This window comes from Crinia signifera, chromosome 3 (assembly GCF_055691185.1).
Source record: "Crinia signifera chromosome 3, ASM5569118v1, whole genome shotgun sequence".
NCBI lineage: Eukaryota > Metazoa > Chordata > Amphibia > Anura > Myobatrachidae > Crinia > Crinia signifera.
Genome location: NC_139219.1, coordinates 73,512,716 through 73,534,005, shown reverse-complemented (window position 1 = coordinate 73,534,005; position 21,290 = coordinate 73,512,716). Strand labels below are relative to the sequence as shown.

Below are 21,290 nucleotides of genomic sequence, written 5' to 3'. Positions count from 1 at the left end.
CAATGTTGCAGAGACCAGGATGAGTTTAAATAGGCTGCCCTATCATAGGTGCAGTCTTATTAGTTAGTTAAAGCTTGTGCGATTGGCTGAATGGAGGTAGAGAGTGAGCCAAGATGGCTATGCCCATGGAGCACTTTTGCCACAGTGACCATTGCATGCTGCAGTTACCCAGATGTGGGCAGAGGAAGCCACAGTCTGCTGAGCTCTACAGGACAGAACAGGGGAGCCATGACCCTTATGGACTAAGTGCCTGATTTAAACCTGATAACTGGGGTGCGAGTTTTCGGAGCCCATTGATCAGATAAACTCCGCCTCGCACACGTGAATTCCACCCATCTGCACGGCTGCAAATACGATCACAGCCATGCACATGAGGGAAAAACCCATTCAGAATCACTCATCATTGAATGTTTTTTTTCCTCTGTTCGCAGTGCAGAGTGAAGGCCCCCATACATCGAGGCGATTTGGTCCGATTTTGGCCGATTGCGACCAATTGGCCCGTTAAATTGGACCAAATGGCCTCTCCCTGACATGCCGTCGGGTCTGATGCGTGGTCCCATGCGCATTGGACCCGACCAGGTGGTCGGACCGGCAGGCCGTTCGACCACCAGTTCCTCCAGGCGGCGAGGCGGGCGGGAAGCAGGGACGCATGCGATCCATCACAACGGATCGCATGCATCCCTGCAGCCGGGAAGGTCCTGGCGGCTCGCAGGGTATTGGGTGTCCGTACACTGCTGCAAGACATCGCAGCCAGTGTATGGGCACCTTAAGCCCGGTGATGCGATGGCCATGGTGAGAAGATGGCCGCTGATGAATGTCAGCGAACCTCCCTCCTAACAGCTGAGGAGCGCTTTTGTTTGCTGGGACACTCCATGAAGGTGCATGAGCATAACTTTTGTGGGTCGCAATATTAATAAGGTGTCAGGGGTATTACTGTGTGGGGCATAGATTAATATGCATCAGGAGCATTACTTGTCAGGAATAATATGGTGCAAGGGGCATTACTGGTGTAGAGCATAATATGTTGCTAGGGGCATTACTGGTGTAGAGCATTATATGGTGCTAGGGGCATTATTGTGTGGGGTGTAAGGTCGTCTTTTTCTTCAAGGCCATGTTCCTTGTAGGGAGGCCACATCCCTTTTTTTTCCGCTCATAAATCTATATTTTTTAAAATGTCTATGAGGGGTTAATGTTCACACTGGGAGACAAATTGTCTAGAAACGGCCCTAGGTGTGATCAGGGCACCATCATTGTGTGACCGGGCATACATTGTGATGTGACCAATTCCTGCCGCTGTAAATAGGAAATGTATTCTACAAAGGTGAGTATTCCTTTGTCAAAACTTGCTCCAAATAAATAAGACTGATTTGACTCTTTATGGAAATACATATTTAATTAAAATATCAAATGAGTGAGAAAGATGGAAGGTGAGAAAGGGAACACAGTACATTTAATTACTAACAAGAATATAGTACACAGATAATTTTATAGTCTACAAAAAATACAGTAGATTAAAAAAAAGGCCAAGTAAAGATGGAGAATTTGTAAAAACAATGCAATAACCTGCTTCCCAAAGAGACTGCTCTTGTTGCATGATCATACAGTAGACGGGCCGTGAGATCTGCACACGATCAACTGTTATAGATCTTTTGTACATTATATTTTTTATATTATTATTTATTACTTTTCTTTCCATAGTAACCTTTTGTATAAATGTACAGTATCTGTCAAAAGCTTCAAATGATCATACAGTTAACATGATAAATGTCATTTGTTTTTACATACCACGGATGTACACAGAAACATAATATGTTGCCATTTTTAAAGAACTCAGGGTGCAGTGACGGCCAATTAAAATCACATTTACTATGTAGAATATGTTCAGGCTCATGTGTTTTTTTACTGATAAGGGGAAGATTGACAGCTTATATTTTTATTGTGTTCCCATGAATTAATATTCTGGCATTCTTGTTCGTTTGTCTATTTGGACATGCAGCCGTTTTCTAGGACATTGCCCGTTTATGTAACACAACTGCACAGCGCCTGGGATGACTTACTAGACCATAGAATGCACAATTCTGCATTTGGGAGTAGTAGCCTGACTAATTGCTCTGCAGTAAGTCACTCTGGGGTAGATTTACTAAGATGCAAGCTATATTAAAGATGTGATGTTGCCCATAGCAACCAATCCAATTTGATCTATTATCTTTTAGAAGGTACTAAATAAATAAGAAGTATAATCTGATAGATTGATATGGGCAACATTCCGCCTTCAATAGAACTCCCATCTTTGTAAATGGACCCCTACTGTATGTGTATAGATAGATGCATGTGCAGGGGCAGATTAAATGGTTGCATTTACGGTATTTTGATCTGCATGAGATCCCAGTCCTACATATGTGAGTGCATACAGTAAATCCCAACATGAGAAGAAAGGAAAGCGGGACATTGCTTGCACCCAGAATTTTGGGGGTGTAGCCTAGCAACAAGGGGGCATGGCCTATATCGCGTCGCTCTTGTGAGGCCATACCCCATTTTCAGCACTCTGGGGCATGGCCAGCGGCTCCATGAGCTGCTGGTAGGGTTGCCACCTCATCCCTTTGAAACTGGAGACATATTAATTACACAGGTTCTGTGGCTGATTAAGAAAATACAGTTGGAATGAAGTCTGATGGCTGTTTAAAAAAAAATAAAAAACAGTTGAAATTGAGTCTTGAAGTGAGCCAGCCACAGAACCTGTGTACTTAAAATGTCTCCAGTTTTAAAGGGATGAGGTGGCAACCCTAGCTGCTGGTCATGTCCCAGCCCCTCTGGCTGCAGGAATAGACACAGCGTCTATTCACAGGTGTCAGCCCCCCCCCCTCCCGGCACAGGACACAGCCCTGGGCAGGATGCGGGAACATCCCAGAAAAGCAGGACAGTTGGGAAGTATGGATGTGAGTTGAGCGAGGGGGGGGGGGGGTGTCATACTTTGCTTTAGAACAGGAGTGTTGTCAGGGTAACGTTGTAGTATTGTGCTTATGGATCATGGTTGAAAATTACAATTTGCAGTAAAATGTTCTTTAAAAATGATTTGCTTCATTTGCTGATGCTTTCATAATGTCCCACTACAATATGCTACTGTATATATAAGGTTCCGGAGCAGGAAATGTAAAGTACAATATAAAGTTGCTTATGGTACATATATACATTTTAAATACCTATCAGTGAATGTTACTAAGTGTTTCAGTAGAATTGTTATATCAAATAAAACACAGCATACAGTACTGTATAATGCATCGTATGTTTCCCAGATCTTTTGCATTGTTACAGATTTTTCACTTAAGCGTATTTCTTCCATCTCAGTAGGGAGGCCACTGCGTGAATCACATAAAGAAGTGTAGCAACGTACGCGAACACCTGCAAACAGAAGCCACATGTAAGCTGTGAGGAATCGTTCTGCTCTGCTGTACTAACATAACACATTCAACTTTTTTATCAGGCTTTGGACCCCATTTAAAAACAAATAATAATACAGCAGCCTAATTAGATTAGTATCACTGCAATACTAATGAATATGCATCTGGTACTGGCAACACTTACCTGCGCTGTCTCCCCCCAAAGCCGCACCCTCTACCATACTGCTATCAGCCTAACACCATACATACCTACCCCCTGGAATGACCAGGAGGGTCCCAAAAAATCAGGTCCCCCTCCCAGCCCCCAGAAGGGTGGTAAGCCTCCCGCATTTAGCGGGGGCCCCTGCATCAGTGTGCTGCAAAGAGCTGCGAATCACGGCATTTACATGAATTGGGGTCTTTATCAATGGTGACACCATTGAATGTCTTTATCAATGGTGACAACAAGCCCCCTTTCCCCGGAAAAGCTGCAGAGAGTCTCCTCTCCATGCTTCTCCCATAGAGGAGACACTTAAGGTAGGCAAGTCTAACACTGCAAGTAATGGGCTGCTGAGTCATGCATGTGCACAACATCAAGACTGGGACCCAGCAATACTTGGAGGGCTCACTGAAGCCGGAAAGGCAGAGCTGCGTAGGCATTGCTGGGAATGGGGACCATAACACTCTTGCCATATATAGCTGGCAAGAGCAGTACTGGGGCAAGCATCATTTAACGTATTTTATCGCTCTGTGATGTAAAGTAGGACAGAACCCCTTTACGATTGCTAAAGGGGGTTATGTTTTGTTGATAAATGGGGCCCTTTGGAGGAGATGTACTAAGGGCTAGATCAGGGCCGTAACTAGGGGAGAGGGCTGGGGGGGTCAGGTGCACCGGGCGCTGTGAGGTCCAGGCAGCGGGGGTCCAGGGACAGACATCGGGGGTCCGGGGACTGGTGTAGCTGAGCTTTTACTCCGTCTCCTAGCGCTATGTGCCGGGTGGTGGGCGGGAAGCAGACTTTGAAAAGACTTGCCGGACGCTGCTTGGCTGAATTCAAAGTCATCAGCGCTTCCCGCTGCCAGGCAAATAGCGCTAGGGGACGGAGTGAAAGCTGCCGCTACACCAGTGCCCGGACCCCCGCTGCCTGTTCCCAGACCCCCGCTGCCCATCCCCGGACCCCCGTTGGCGGTCCACGGACCCCCACTGCCTGTCCCCGGATGCCCGCTGCCTGTCCCCAGACCCCCGCTGGCTGCACACAGGTATGTTAGCAGCGGGCGGTCCCCCCAGCCTCCGGCGCCAGGGGCAAGGCAGTCATTTGGGGGAGACCAAATGACTGCCTTGCCCCGGGCGCCGGAAACCCTAGTTTCGGCCCTGGCTAGATACACCAAGCTTCAAAAATTGATAAAGTAATAAACAATCAGCCCCTAACTGTCATGTTACAGGCTGGGTTTGAAATTGACAGTTAGGAGTCAATTGGCTGGTTGTTTATCGCTCTTCACTTTATCAATTTTTGAAGCTTGGTCCACCTGAAGTGTGATAAGGTGATAAAGTGTATAGAGATAATCTACCAACCAAACATCTCTTGACTGTCATGTAACATCGCAGTTAGGCTTGTTGGTACTTTATCTGGCTCCACTTTATATACAGTTTTCAAAACAATTAAAATGTAAGCAATTTCACGCAAATATGTTTTTTATATATATTTTTCAAACAACATTGTTCTATAATTTGGTCCCAGCATATTGTCACCAGTAGACTGCTATTTTCATTTAGTGAAAACATGTAAAATTTGGTCCAAAGAGATATGTCTTTATCAATGGTGATACATATCGTAGTGCCTTAACTTTACAGAGAACTATGAAATCATTTTAAGAGATTATAGATAACGAAACCCAACCAAGAAAATAGATTTATCCCAATGCCAATGTCTGTCTGTTGAAGTTGTTGAAAAAATATCCAAAACTCAAGACCCAATTAAAATCCCTGCATAAAATTACAATTACTGTGTCCTTCCTTTTCTTTATCTATATAAGAAACTATTTAGGCCCGTGCTACACATACAGTAACAATCACCAATATTTTTGATTTGAGACCAGCAGACTCTAGTGGCCTAGACTTTTAATGGTTGGTTAATCTAGGTAAGCAGTGGTGTAGCCAAAACACCGTAGTTCAAGTGGTCGCTTGGAGGAGGAGCCCCATGGGGCGCATATTTTATGCAGATTCCATGTAGTCTGGCCATTGGCATAGAATCTAATGAAAATTGCCCTCCAAAAAAAGCCTGCCACATTGGAGGAGACTGATGCTAGAGCACTAAATCCCTGGCAACGAGCATGAAATCCATGCTGTTGGAGGGCAGCAGTTTGGAGCTGGTTCCCCCTGCGCTGCATCACCCAGCAAGCCGCCCCATCCCTGGGGAGCGTCGTGGTGGATCCAGAAACTTTTGGGGCAGGGGGCACATCTAGGAATGCCACTGTATGCATGTCCACTGCCAATTATTTAATATTCATTTATAGTTAATATATTTAATACAGTGGGGGAAATTTACTAAAGGAAATTTGTAAAAAATAGGTGTATTTGTATCCAGAAATACACTTATTTTTGACATTTACTATCCCGAAAATACGGCAATTCGTATTCGTATTGATGTGCTATCTATACGAATACGAATTGCCGTATTTTCGGGATAGTAAATGTCAAAAATAAGTGTATTTCTGGATACAATTACACCTATTTTTTACAAATTTCCTTTAGTAAATGTCCCCCAGTGTGTTTTACAATTTATGCCCCGTACATACGGTGCGATACAGGGTAAAATCTATGCCAATGCGTGCTCCTATTCAGTCTTTATCGAATAGAAATAGAGACTGTGCAGGCAGTACTATTTAGTACAGATATAGTACAGATCTGTACTATATAATCAAAATCGAATGAGTACACTGCAATGTGACTCGATCCCGATTGAATTGGGATTGAATACAAATGCAAACACACTTAACACAGTTTTATTTGTTAGTCAGTTAGTTAGTTAGTTAGTTTGACCTTATAGAAATAGGTTGTATAATGTCATATAGGACTCATGGACAATATTAAACATCATAATAATATTATTCTAAAAAATCTGACTATTATAAGTGTTCATTTAAAAGAATTACATTTTGGTTGCTATATATTCGCACATTATTTCCTTTTTTTACATACACTCAGACCCACAAACGCAGACCTATTTATATTGATCTATATAAAGACAACAGATAAGTTCTTGGTTTTGAGAAAACTAGGTAGGTCTGAGTTATATAATTTTTTATATATTGGTGACAATCACAGATGCATGATTTTTAGTGATTAAATACAAAAATAATGTCATAGTTACCACTGCAGAAATGTTCTCTTGATAAAGTTTTCCAGTGCCTTGCAATGCTATTGTCGCGTAGGCCTGCAGCACTGATGCACTCAGGTAGAACAGCGCAGCAATAAAGTGGTAAAAGGCATCCTGGAAAACATGATAACACATATATATCATATAAAGTACGTATTTGCGTCTCTATATAGAGATGTAGTCAAATCCTCATTTTATAGTTGGAAAATCCCTGTTTGGGCTTTTAGAAGTGGGTGTGGTAAATTGAGTCGACAGTACATTGACACCAGAATGTCAGCGTTCATGGGAGAAAATTTACTAATACAGCTTTATATGATCCAAAAATAAGAATGGAGAATACAGCAGATTTACTAAGCTGTCGTATTCTCCTCATTCGCATTTTCTGATGTTGTAGCCATGTGTACCCGTTTGTACCCATTCGTATTCGTATCCAGTCAGATCCGTGCAATGCTACCCTGTGTGAAAAAAAGAATAACTAAAAAAAATGGCATGGGGTCCCCCACAGCTACTGTTTAACCAGCAACGTGCTCAGTTGAACCGGCCCTGGTTTTAGAAATTCAGGGGTACAAAAAATGGCTCCCCTGGAGGCCGCTGCTGATTGGCTGGGAGAGAACCCAGTGTCTGACATCACCGACCAATCCCCCAGTTTGGAGGAGCACCCGCAAGTGTAAACAAACGGCTTCTCCAATGCAAGGTCCAGGAGATACGTTTTCTTGTTTTAACCACATGGATGCCTAGCTGGAAAGAAGAGGATGCTATCAACACTGGATTAGTTGGTATTGGTAAGTATAATTTCCTTCTCCAGGTAAACCTATTGGATTCTACTGGAGAAGAGGACGGGCTGTGTTGGATTGCATAGGTAAGCATGTATCACTGATTGTAGTATGTATTAAACTTTTATTTCTCTTATTTATTTATTTATTATTTATTAACAGTTTCTTATATAGCGCACACAAATTCCGCAGCGCTTTACAAAGCATAATTAGGAACAAAAACACATATCAAATTACAGTACAAGACAGTTTAGGACAAGTACATGGTTAATACGGATAGTTGCATCAGGGGACAGGACACTGAAGCAATCATCAGGGTGGCAGAGGTTTATATATTCTAAGAAAGGCACAAGAGGAGAGAGGGCATTTCACTATTGGTTTTGTTGTAGAATACAAGTACCAACGGGCCCATTAATGCCCTGCATGCTGGCACTTGTGGTTCTCTAAGTCCCTGCATGCTGGGCAGGCTTGCTGGGACTTGTAGTTCCACAACAAAACACAATTGTTTATCATCTTATTTTTACACAAAACATGGGTCAGCCTGGACTGGGGTTATTCTAGAGGGGGGTACCCCTTTATTGGGGGGTCTCCACTCCCCCACGGTCCCAGCCTGGGCTGACCAGTCAGGGGGTTTAATGCTTTGGCCGGGGAACTTATATAAAAGTTCCCCCCCGCCTGTGGAATAACCCTGCTGGCTGTTTTGGGCCCGGTGCTGGTTGTCAAAATATGGGGGACCCCTATTTATTTTGTCCCCCATATTTTTGGAACCAGGACTGACCCATGAGCCTGGTGCTGGTTTTAGAAATTTGGGGATGTCCCATTTTTTGGGGAGGACCAGGACTAGGACGAATCATAGTAAATTTGTTGATACCATTGAAAAGAATGGGGATTTACGACCATATTCTATCGATGGTGTACTCATTCATAGTTTTTACATTCCCAAACAAATACATACGTAAAAATTTGAATGTGTATACATTTCTACATTATTAAATAATTTGATGTGTGAAATATGTATGTATTTCACATCGAATGGCATCCCCTGAGTTCAATGGCTAACATTGTAAAAATATTGTACCAGTTTGATATAACATCAGAAGAAAGGAGGGGATTGGCTACACCATTAGTATAACATATTGCTTTATCTTACCATAGTTGCCCATGACGACTTCCCTCCGTGGACTCCTACGCAGTACAACATCATCAGAAGAGTTGTAAACACAAAACAAGTGACAGACACAAACATGACCCATCCTTGTATTAATGGACCAGGCACTCTTGAAGAAGCAACCAAAATCCATACTAGGCCACCAAATATCTAGAATGAAAGGAATATACAAGGTTCATTATAGTGACTTCATAAATTGTCATGGTCTGTAATATGTTAGATTCAAATAGAATGTTATTCCTCCCAAACACTCTTAAAGAGAGTCCACAGTACATTTACATTTTCAACAAATATACATTTTAAACAGCTACTGTAACCATTCACAGCAGCTTTTATGTTTAAAAGATGAATAGAAATAAACATAAAAATAATATTACAAATACTTTAGAGAACTGGACGCAAAGAGATTTGCTCATTAAATTTTTTTTTTTTTTTTTTTTTTACGGCAAATATAGATTTGCATTGGGAAAGCATTGGGCTAATATAACAAATAGTTGAAAAAACCTGACCATAAGAGATTTGCTGCTTATGTGGTCCCCAGTCATAGACACATGTCTAGCTCTCCATGGTGATGCAACACTTCATTGTAAATTGTAACCGAAGAAATTAATTTTGTCATACCCCTGAGCGGGATGCAATTAATGGCGGTCATGATACCGGCTGATGGAATCCCAGCACAAGAATTCTGGTGCTGGAACTCCAACATGGAACAAAATGCCGACACCAGAATCCCAACAGCTGGCATCCTTCTCATAAGTATGTAGGGTATTGCAGCATGAGACCGGGGAGGGAAAGTTGGGCTATAGGGAGGATTTAGGGTTAGGGTTGGGGGTGGAGATTAGGTTTAGGCCAGGGGTTGTTATTATTTGTAGGCCCTAAAAAGGGTCGAGGAGAGAAGTGTTAGGGGAGTAGTTAGGGAAGAGGGCTAGGGTACTTATGGGGCCACTGGCGGAATCCTCAGCATCCAATGCTGTTGTTGGTCTTCTTACCGCCGTTATCCCAACCAACAGTTATGCATATGCATTCCCCTTCAGAATATGTTTGCTTTATACATTTTATTCATGTCAATCAAGTGGTCAGCCTAGTGTGAGCTACTTATTTCACCATAGTAGCATCCTGGTGCATTCTGAGTAAGTCATAAGAAGTTTCCATTTGAATCCATTATGGTTTGTGGCAGAGATGGACAAACCATGGGGTAGATGTATGATTAGGCGTTAAGGCGTTATGCGGCATAAGTACACATTATGGGGGTGACTATGGTTGGTTTTCATAAGCAAACTCCTTCTTTAATGGACAAAACCATGTGCACTGCAGGTGGGGCAGATTTAACATGTGCAGAGCGAGTTACAGTAGGTTGAGGTATTTTGTTTCTGTGCAGGGTAAATACTGGCTGCTTTATTCTTACACTGCAATTTAGATTTCAGTTTGAACACACCCCAGCCAAAATTAATGTAGGGTACACTCCAGAATGACCATGATTGGAGTACACGATCTGCACACAATCTGCACACAATCGGTACCCAATCCAAAGAAGATGACGAATCTTTAGTGCAGCAGGTAAAATCTCCAAATTGACCAAACATCCGGCGGAGATGCACAGCAGATCAGAATCGCATTGAAAAAGTGTACAATTCTGTTCTTTTTAAACACAATCAGTCGTTAGGCGCGTCAAAATTGGGGGAATTCAGCCAAAATCGTTCTGGTGTGTACCCAGCATAACTCTCTTTGCACTTGTTACATCTGCCCCACCTGCAGTGCACATGGTTTTGTCCATTAAAGAAGGAGTTTGCTTAGGCAAACCAACCAGAATCACCCCCTATATCTGCTGATACCGCTTTTCCTGCATTTAAGAAAGTGTCAATTATCTGCAAATTCTGGGGGTGCTTTGTGCCCATTTCTATATTGACACTGCTACAGTATCTACATCAATATGCCATGGCACTAGGGTGGCCAATCCCGGGATCGGGATTGGCTGGGATACCGGGATTTGGCCACTAAAACGCCGGGATATCAATCCCGGGATTGGAGTTTCCAATCCCGGATTTCAGGATTAGACTGCGCATGCAGGCTAATGCCAGGCAGCGTCTGAGCGGGTGCCAGGCTTCTCCCTTCCCCGGCAGTGTGGCTCTGCGCAGCGTGACAACGTCACAGGTCACGCTGTGCAGCCCACACAGTGGCCTCGTCCGAAAGCCCACCCGCCTGCCCTCATCGGCCACCCGCCCGCCCTCATCGCCCACCCGCCCGGCTCATCGCCCACCCGCCTGCATCAAACCGCACCACAAAGTAAGCAAATATGCTGGGTGCTCAGGCGGTTTTTGTATTAATTCTGGGATTGAAAAAGTGCCCCGGGATTGGCATCCCTACATGGCACTGACTGTTTCAATAACTGCAGCTATAGATTGGAAAGCTGCAGTGGTCATTACCATGCGTGATCTCATATGATAGGGAGATCCTGCATGCTCAGTGAGAAATCTTGAAATCATCCTGCCACAGGACCTTAAAAAATCATTGGTCTCCCAGATATTATGACAGTCCTTTTAATAGATAGATTCTAACTGATGCTAATTTTAGCATGTGCTAAGGTGGTGAGCAACCCTTCTTCTCCAGGGCTTTTCCCCAAGAGCCCTCACAAGGCTCCCTAATCAACCCCTTCCCTCACCACCACCACCTTCCTCCCCATCTATCCATATTGTGCAACCATTCTAATCAACATCTTAATGATCCTGTTATTGAAATCACCATGTACATATTGCTGATCTAAGTCAAACAAACTGAATGAATGAAGAAAGATATATTTCCACTTGAGACTGCATGACTTCTCACATTGAACTTTCACACAAAACCATTGCAAATCAATAGTAAAAATGTACTCATTGTATTATTTAATTTATTAAACCCAATGGGGTAATCAAATGCACAACATTTAGAGAAAACAGAGAAATGGATAGAAGTTTGGAATTATAAGTGTAATACTTCAAAATATAAAATAATAAATGTAGGATAGAAAAATGTAAAAATAAAATAACTTACAATGAATGGTTATATAAGGAGAAATATGATTTTAAAATCAATACTTACTGTACTTTAAAAATATATGGTTACATTAAACATGAACATGACTTGACACAGCACTCATCCTTCCTACTCTCCCGACAGGTGTGGGAGACTCTTGATTGTGGTGTGGAGAATGGCCATTTCTCCCGTATCCCACCCACTTCCTAGTGAAATGGGCAGGTTGAAGAGATTATACCTGGGATTTGTGGCTCTGCATGGAGGGGGTGGGGCTAAATAATGCAAAATTGTGTCATTTAGCTCCGGCCCTACCAGTTAACGAATCATAGCATTGTGCCACAACGGGCAGGGCTTAGTAATGTGACAGCCTGGCCTCTTCACCTAAAGTGGGCTCCAGAGTCTTCTCTCATGGCTTCTCCTTGCACATATAGGGTCTGATTCGAACTTGGGAATTGGGTCCGAAAAAAGCAAGGTACTTGTTTCCTAGCACGGCCACAATTGCGTCCATCGTGTACCTTAAAGTTAAGGTACACGATTGACGCGATGGACCCGATTTCCTTTGAAATCAGGTCCATTTTGCCGGCAAAGGCAAAATCGGGGGCATCGCGATGCCCCCGATTTTGCCATAGGCTTCAATGTTAAAATATTTTTAACATTGAAATCGGGAGCATCGCGTCGGTCTTGTACCATTATAATGGCACAAGATGAGATTGACTTGATTAAGTCCATTTTACATAGGAAACAATGTGAAATGGGCCAATATGACCCATTTCACATTGTATATGGCCCCGTCATGGGTTACGCAACCCCATTGTGAGCGGCACCCCACGATTGGTGGGGACTTAGGGCCACCCAATCATGACACACACACCCCTACAAACCTCTGACCTGGACATCGCAACAGGGACAGCCCACCAGGCCAGCAGAAGCCAGCAGCTCAGGGCCAGTGTCTTTTGGTGTAGTTAAGTGAAATCCTGTGAGACACTGACCCTGAACCTTCAGTGCCTACTGCTCCATGATGGAGGAGATCCTTGGCAGCAGCTGTTAATGAACAACTAAAATGACAAAGGACATTGAAACATCAGTATGTGGTGGCCCCTAATGTGTGGGAAACCAGGACAGCCGCCCCAGTTATCCCTCCCTTAATCCGACCCCGGTGTTATGTTAAGTCAACATTTCTCATGTCAGCTTGCATCAAGTAAACATGACATTGTCACAATATCAACATGATTAACATGTCATCAGCGAATATGTCAACATTCATCATGTCTACATGGATGACATATCAATATGATAGAATGGTGGCCCAGTGGCCATTTACCTGCTCCCAGCAGCTCCTGCATACTCTTCTAGGCGTAAGCAGTCATTTGATATACAGTTCTGGAAGAGTAACGTGATACTGTATGCTGACATTCCTGTAACTATACATATCCTGTCCTTAACCCTAATACCTGCCCCCTCCGGGGATGTCTACATGGTGTATTTCCACATATTGACTCATGACAACATTCTAGTATCAACGAGTTCACTGTCAATCATGTGACTTGATCCCAGTCCTACACATAGGCCCAGAGCCAGATTAAGGTCTAAATGGGCCTGGAGCTGAAAATGATCAAGGGCCTATTATGCGCAAAAATAGGGGTTGTGGCCAGCACAATGTGGGGGGCGTGACCAGTGTTCTGTTTGGGTGGTCTGCTCATGGGTGTGTCTCTATTTTTGCAAATACTTTCAACTAATTATATATGCCTGGAAAAAGCAGGGGGCTGACATAGGAAAAATGCAGGGAGATATCCAAAGGTGCACCCGCAGGATGCCGATGTCCTAAGATCCTAAGATACTTGCGGGGTGAGGCGGCACTCCAGTCATAAAAAAAATACTGAAAGCCCAAACTTGGTAGACAACATTTCAGCACCTTTTATGTGGTTGTCTAAGTTTACCACACCATATACCGGGATGCAGTCAATATGCCGGCGGTCGGAATCCCGGTGGTCGAAATACAGATGCCGGAATCCCGACCACCACAATGCCTGAACTTTGTCCCTCTGTGGGTGTCCCACAGAGGGAGAATAAAATAGTGTGCCGAGCGTAGCGAGGCACCATGCCCTCTTCTTGGCGAGTGCAGCGAGACCGCAAGGGGGAGCGATCCAAAGCCCCCCCTTGTCGGCATTGCGGCGGCCGGGAGTCCGGCGTCGTATTTCGACCGCCAGCATATCATACCCATATATCCCTTAGACAAATCATGCAACACAATAGTAACCCCTTTATACTGTACACACCCCTTTATACTCTTACATATTATGCCACATGGAATGGGAAAAAAATTCACACTGACTGAGCCAAAATTCACACTATGGTTCACGGATTGAGTCAAAATTCACGTTATGCCACACAGATTAAGGCAAAATTCACATTCTGCCACATGGATTGAGCCAAAATACACACTATAACAAACAGATTATTTGTTACACACAAAATACACACTATACCAAACAGAGCAATAATGCACAATATGATTCATAAACGGGCATTGCGTGCCAAAGACGCGCATTAAAAATTACACCATAATATCCATTACATGTTAAGCCACACACCATAATGTCCATTACGTATTAAGCCAAACACCATAATGCCTATTAAAAATTATGCTACATACAGTAAGTGCTGCTTACCTATATGCTCATTGCCAGGGGTTCCATGCTCATTGCCAGAGTTTCCATGCTCATTGCCATGTGGGATTACATGCTCATTGCCAAGGGGGAATACATGCTTGTGGTAACTGAGGGACAGCCGCCGCCGGGCAGAAATGACAGCCATTGACAGCCGGACAGAGAGCAGGGGGCTGCCCGGCTGTATTCAGAGCAATGTAGGTCCCTGCTATTTGAAATAATACCCCTTTCACTCCAGAAAATGCAGGGATTTACCTAGGCATATTGTCCCAGGATCATGCAAGGACATTCCCGGACTCGCCCCTTTTACACCAGCCTAGTTCCTGCATTTTCTGGCGTGAGGAGGAGAGAAAACTACCCTCCCCCCCTTTAAACAACCAGCTATATCTTCGGAACCAACTGACCCATCTACAAGAGGGATTCAAATTATTTTCAAATGAATTTGGTCCTATGAAACTGGGCCATTTGGTTCCAGAGAAATCTGTCCTCAAACAACATGAACAGCCATGAAATTACATTTCAAAAATAAAAAAAAAATAGGTTTACACGCAAAATCTCTAGAACCAATGAACCCATATGGGCCAGCCTGGTATCAGATTGATGGCCCAGCAATTTGGGTTAGACTGAGATCAACCTTGAGCTTCTGTGATGCTGTTGGAACCAGGTGGGAGTCGGAATTTGCAGGTCTCATGTTATCCTATGGGGAAAACGGTCCAGCTTTGCCTGGCAGTATCTCCGGTTCCCGTGGGGCTAAAGACGCGGGGTTGGGCTCGTTGGAAAGCCCTGACCCTCAGCTACAAAATGGGTCTATTTAGAGAGTGGGCCTGGAGCTGTAGCTCCATCAGGCCCATTGTTAATCCGGCTCTGCATAGGCCTCTATTCTGATCGCGTTACTTGGACCTGAATTCGGGCACTGTACCGATGTGCGAATATGCATGCGCAGAACGATTTCTGCGCATGTCTGTAGGGAGCAGGTGAGCTCGGAGAGAAGTCCAGTCACCGAGTGCTGCCTCCTGGGCTTCCGAGCAGGGGGTGGAGAGGGGCGTTGCGGCCTGATCAGGGTCATTACCATATGTGCATGCCTTGTGTATCATGGGCGTTCCCATGAAAAAGCAGGGCGTGCGTATGAAATACGGTTGTGATGCGCATGTTGGGGCACGCAGCTAACTTAACTGGATGTCAGCTGTGTGCCCATATCCGCCCATATCCCTGCTTTTCTTCGTTCATATGTACGAGTGGTCTAGATCACTCGTGCATGGGCAAGTGCTTTCAACATCATTCGATGGTGGCCGATCCATTCCCACAGGCATTCGAATGGATGTTCACATAAAACATCCATTCGGATGCCCAGCAGCCGTATTCAGCGTGCAAATGGGTGGGGCGGGCAATCCATTCGCTAGGTGGCGTTTGGTAAATTCGCTTCGGCCCGTGCACGGGTCCGAGCGAAGCGATCAGAAAAAGGGCCATACTCCTGGTATTCCATCAGAAAGTTACCAGTGCTCACAAAATATTAAACTCTATGATATATTTTGAAGATTGAACACTTCATGGGATTAAATTGTGAAGAAGAGGGAGAAAGGTAGTAGGATAGAGAGCGTAAGAAGGAGAGAGAAAGAAAGAGAAAGAAACCTACCAAAAGTACTCCAAGGAAGGACAACCGGATAACCAGCAAGGCTATCCTGTCTGGTCTGATCCCACAATAGAGCTCCTTTAGAACAAATAATGCTGGCTGTTATGGAAAGGTATCAGAACTCATAGTGCATCTAAGTGCTATACTGACCCCTGTCACCCGCCAAAAGCAATAAAAGATGGGCATGTGAGTATCTGAACTCGAGAATGGAAGAAGGTGGCCTGGCCTGGTGAATTATGTTTTCTTTTTACACTATTTGGACAGCCAGGTACATGTGTGTCATTTTCCTGGAGAAGAGAGAGTTCCAGGGTGCAATAAGATAAGTATTTAAGCTGGTGTAGACAGTGTGATGCTCTCAGAATGTGGATGTTATTTTGACATGTACCATCTGCCTAAACATTATTGTAAGCCAAGTACACCCCGTCAATGAAACAGTGTTCTCTGATAGCAGTGGCTCTTTCACCAGGGAAGTGTGTACTGCTACAATACTGTATTGTCCAGAAATGGTTTGAGGAATATAAGAAGAAGAGGTGGTGTTGACTTGGACTCTAAATTTCCCAGATCTCAGTTTGATTAAGCATCTGTGAGCTGGAATCCGGATGATAGGATGACAGTGTCTAGGTCAACAGTCAATAAGTCGACATCATATGGTTGACATTGGCAAGGTCAACATACTGTAGACTAGAGGTTGATATGAGTTTTTTGTGATTTTTTTTTTTCATATTTTACCATCCATGTGGACTAAAGGTCCATACACACTGGCCCACCTGCAGCAAGCGGGACCCTTGCGTGGCTTTCGTGGCCTCATGGAAAGGAGGTGTGGCATCACAAAAAGGAGGCATTACACATTATGGAACACACCGTTATGCCCATTACACATAGCCGCACACTGTATTGCCCATTATATATTGTGACACACACCGTAATGCTCATTACACAGTATGGCACACACCGTGATGCCCATTACTGAATGTGACCGAAGTTCCATTGCTTATGCATATGCGCTTCAGTGTGTGCAGATGAGCACATTAGCAAAAATCACTGAATACCAATTTTTGCTAATCTGCATCTATTACTGGATAAGGCCCAATAGACTTATTATAAGGATGGGGCAGCACACTTGATTATCAATCTCACATTGAATACACAGCTCATTTGTAGCAGATCTGCACTTACTGAAACCTGTGCAGCGTCTGCCTCTGCTTTTTCCAGCATGAGTCATGAAGAGTAAGATACTGGAGGTGGATCTGTGAGTTGTCCGGCCCTGCTATAAGCTAACCCTATCCCTAAAATTTAGAAAAATTCTGTAACTGCCAATGCAGGGAATGTTTAAGACTGTCATGATGTCCATGTTGACACTCTGAAGGTATACCATCTAAATATCATTAAAGCTGGGTACACACTACATGACGTGTGTACCCAGCAATATTGCTGGCAGAGGAGACCCTGCTGGTGGCCGGGTAGAGGACCCAAGAGCTATCTGGTTGATCCTGCCAGTAGCATATGGTTTTCTTAAAAATTAAGCCATGCACGTGCTGTAACAGTATATACAATAGAGCTTTGGGTATTTCTATAGTATTCTAAAGAGAAAATTTCTAAAGGCCTATTTATCACCATCTGCATCTGAGGATGTGATGTAATAATATCGTCCAAACTTGCAATGAGATAATTGCATACATCGCATAGATGTATCAATTATAGGTTTGGATTTGCCATGATTGGCCTGCCTTCAGTCCCCCCCCCCCCCCCCCTTGTTTGTTTTTCTTATCTTACTGGCTTCTATGCATTTAATTCACTTCATGCAATTTTATATATGATAAATGTTTGTGGTAGAAGTATTTGATTACCATGTTCTGTACTGTTTACGGTTGTACTTGTAATGATAACTATAAAAATAATTTTACACTAAAAATTTATCACAATACATTTGTCTACAGCTATATTAAACAGTATATTATCTTAAAAAGTGCCTGAGATGCATTTCACATTATCAAAATCTCTAAGGATCCTGTGTCCTAAGATACCCACTGGCCCCTGGCCATTAACTTAATATTTTCCACCTTGTACCCCTATGTATTATAGTATTGTTGTTAGTAAATATTAAGCTTTACATTCTGTATACCCTTTAACAACGTATTTCGGTAGACCGTAGAAGTGTTTTTTTTGCCCCAGATGAAAAAAAGCTGCCTTCTCTTCTGCTACCCATGAAAATATTATGTATGACCCTGATACAAGGCAATTTCCCTAAGGGGATGGAAGTCCCAGGTATACTGTATTCTCCTAAGGACTCATCAGCAGGGCCGGACTGGGACCAGAAATCAGCCCTGGCATTTTGAGCACACAGGCCCACTTGCAGCAGGTGGGACCCTTGCGTGGTGAAGCCACGGGTCGAAAAGGGGGCATAGCCACATGGAAAGGAGGAATGGCATCACAAAAAGCATTACACATTATGGAACACACTGTAATGCCCATTACTCATTATGGAACACACCATTATGCCCATTACACATTATGGAACACACCATTATGCCCATTACACATTATGGAACACACCATTATGCCCATTACACATTATGGAACACATCGTTATGCCCATTAAACATTATGGAACACATTGTTATGCCCATTAAACATTGCCGCACACTGTAATGCCCAGTTCTGGTCCAGTAGGTCATGGAAGCATAGGGCATATATTTCAAGTGTCCAACCTTACTTTTCCTTAAACGGAGTCTTGCATCTGACTATTGAAGGGGGCTGTCACTGGGTGCCAAATAACGGGGTTCTCCGTCCCCTCAGGGGTCACGAGTATTCAGCTGCAGGTTGGCCCCATGGTGTTAATATACCAAGGCTCACTCACCATCTACAGATCAGGAATTAAGTTTCTCTATCAATGCCATGCAGGATGAATCTCCACCCTGTGTAATCAACAACTGGGCAAGCGGGGCAGACTGTAGTGGCTGTCAGGAGCAAGCAGGGTGATGAATATACATCTGCACGGATTCTAGTCTGTGTATCCAGCAGCAAAGCCAGTATCACCACAATCAGCCTGTGGGTTTGGGTGAAAGTGTGGCTGCCCAACATCCCGTCCCTGGCTGCAGCAACGTATACACACTATAATAGCAGATGGAGTCGGTTTGTGGGCTTAATAGCAGGCTTTCTGGGTGCTGTAATTATTAATATTGAGGCCACCGGCGGGTCCCGGGACGGAGCACAGGGTACTTGTGAGGCAGTGTAGGGGGAGCAACGGGATGCAGAGTGTGGAGCTGCTAGCATTGCTGGGCACAGCTCATTTTCTGGCGAGCAGGACTCCTTTCGTCCTTACATACTGCACATGGGAGGTGGCTCGCGGGGGGGTACGGGCTGCTGCTGATGATGCTGGAGAGACCGGATATCCTCCTCGCCCATGCACAAAATCGGCCCACATGGCCAGTCCAGCCCTGCTCAGCAGCAACAGGATGTTACTATCCTGAAGAGTGTCCAAATGTATAATGTGATACAATCCTATAACACTCACATTCATTCCTAGGAATAGCCAAGTGCTCCACGCCAGGGCCGTCTTTACTACTGGTCTCGGTGGGCTACTGCCTGGGGACCCCACAAGTATAGGGCCCCAGAACAACCTAAGGCAGGGCAAATCAAAAATAATCCAGCATCCCTCCTCCCCCTGTCCTTTTCCTCCAGTGGTTGCACTGAATGTTGGTCGTGTTATCAGTGAGGAGTGCCGAGAGAGGTGAGGTTGTGTAGGTAGTAGAGGCCCCACTGCACTGCTTTGCCCGGTGGCTCTTATTGTTGTTAAGATGGCCCTGCTCTATGCTGCTGCCAAGTGTCCTGGCCTATTGCAATAAATCTCACCGACAACAGCTTGGAATCTGCACAGGATAAATCATCATCCAAAATTGCAAAAAATAAAAATAAATAATTACAAATAATCAATTCACAAGTAAATCCAAAATAGGTCAAAAAATTCTTATGGCGGTGCACCATGGAGTAGAAGATGTAAATACACGTTTGGGTTGTGGTCCCAAGATATCAACCAGTAGCTAAATTAAGATGGAGAAGATACCATTTGAGGGATGAATTGCTAGAAGCCTTTTACCAGATTCCCACCAGAATTGTCAGCAATTAGAGGCACATACAGTATCTCTGTAGTTCAGTGGGTGAAAACCTAGCTAAAGGCACTTCAGTGAAAAACAAATATGGAGACCATGAAAGACTTTATCTAGTTTATCACCTGTTCTGCAACACTTATCACATAGGCGCGACCACATGCATTCTGAAGGCAACAACCATTGAGTATATTGACAGCATCAGAAATGCTACAAAATATATGGAAATGAAAGACAACGCACAATACTAGCTAGGCAATTTCATTCAAAAATCCAAACACTTTTAGGGGGCTGAAGGTGTTCGGGTTGGAGAGAATTACAATGGGGATTAGGTCTTGGGATATCTCCAAAGAACTCCTAAAAAAAAGGAAAGCTACAGTAATACACATTAAAACTTGATGTTCTTTCCCCAGGAGGATTGAACAAGCACATTAACTACAGAGTCTTCTTTCAAATGTAAACCTCTCGTTCCTCAACCAGATATGCCACCTCATGGATCCATATCTAGCGTAGTTATAACTACTGGATCTAGGTTAAGGAGGGAAACAATATTTGGGTATTAGCAGCTAACTGTTCCATGTAGATCACCTTTCATGTAATTGTTTCCTGAAACCACTGTACTGTATATGTGATGTATACTTTGAATATAACTATACAGTATTTCCAAAACATACTGTACCTTGAAACTAGATACCCTAAGAAAAATTTTCTTTTAGCTCCCAGATATGGTACTTCTATAATACTTCAAATGGTGGAAGAAGTGTCCCGCTACCGTTGCTGTGGAGAAGAACCGTACCGTGTCTCTTCCGGTCAATCAGCAGTATCATTAGCGTCTCCTTATACTTTTGCCTGACCAGCAATCCACTGGGAGCTACCAGCGCTACCCTCAGATGGATAAACGGCAGCTGGCCTCCTAAAAGTGGAAGCAGACTATCATGGCAGCTACCTCAAAGCCCTGCTGAGCCTGCACTTTCCAACAGCTGACACATCAGCGCTCATCTGACACGCACTGACACATGTGGAGGAAGCAGTGGCATTAATACTACAGGCAAACCCTGGAGACAGTACACAGCCAGTGGCCAGACACAGAGGGACCCAAGGACGTGCAGGATTCCTGACCGCATAATACTCCTTAATATAAGGACATTAATATAAGGACACCCCTTAATATAAGGCTCACTTCC

General features: G+C 43.9%; 1 protein-coding gene across 1 annotated transcript; it reads right to left on the bottom strand.

The window, feature by feature from the left end:
- Positions 1-3,086: 3,086 nt before the first annotated feature.
- On the bottom strand, positions 3,087-8,997 carry LOC146062526 (myelin and lymphocyte protein-like). Its single transcript, XM_083174640.1, has 3 exons — positions 8,675-8,997; positions 6,746-6,865; positions 3,087-3,399 (listed from the first exon to the last, which is right to left on the bottom strand). Exons 1-3 carry the CDS (start codon positions 8,768-8,770, stop codon positions 3,322-3,324), a joined length of 294 nt encoding a protein of 97 aa, XP_083030766.1. The 5' UTR covers positions 8,771-8,997; the 3' UTR covers positions 3,087-3,321.
- Between the last annotated feature and the right edge of the window lie 12,293 nt (positions 8,998-21,290).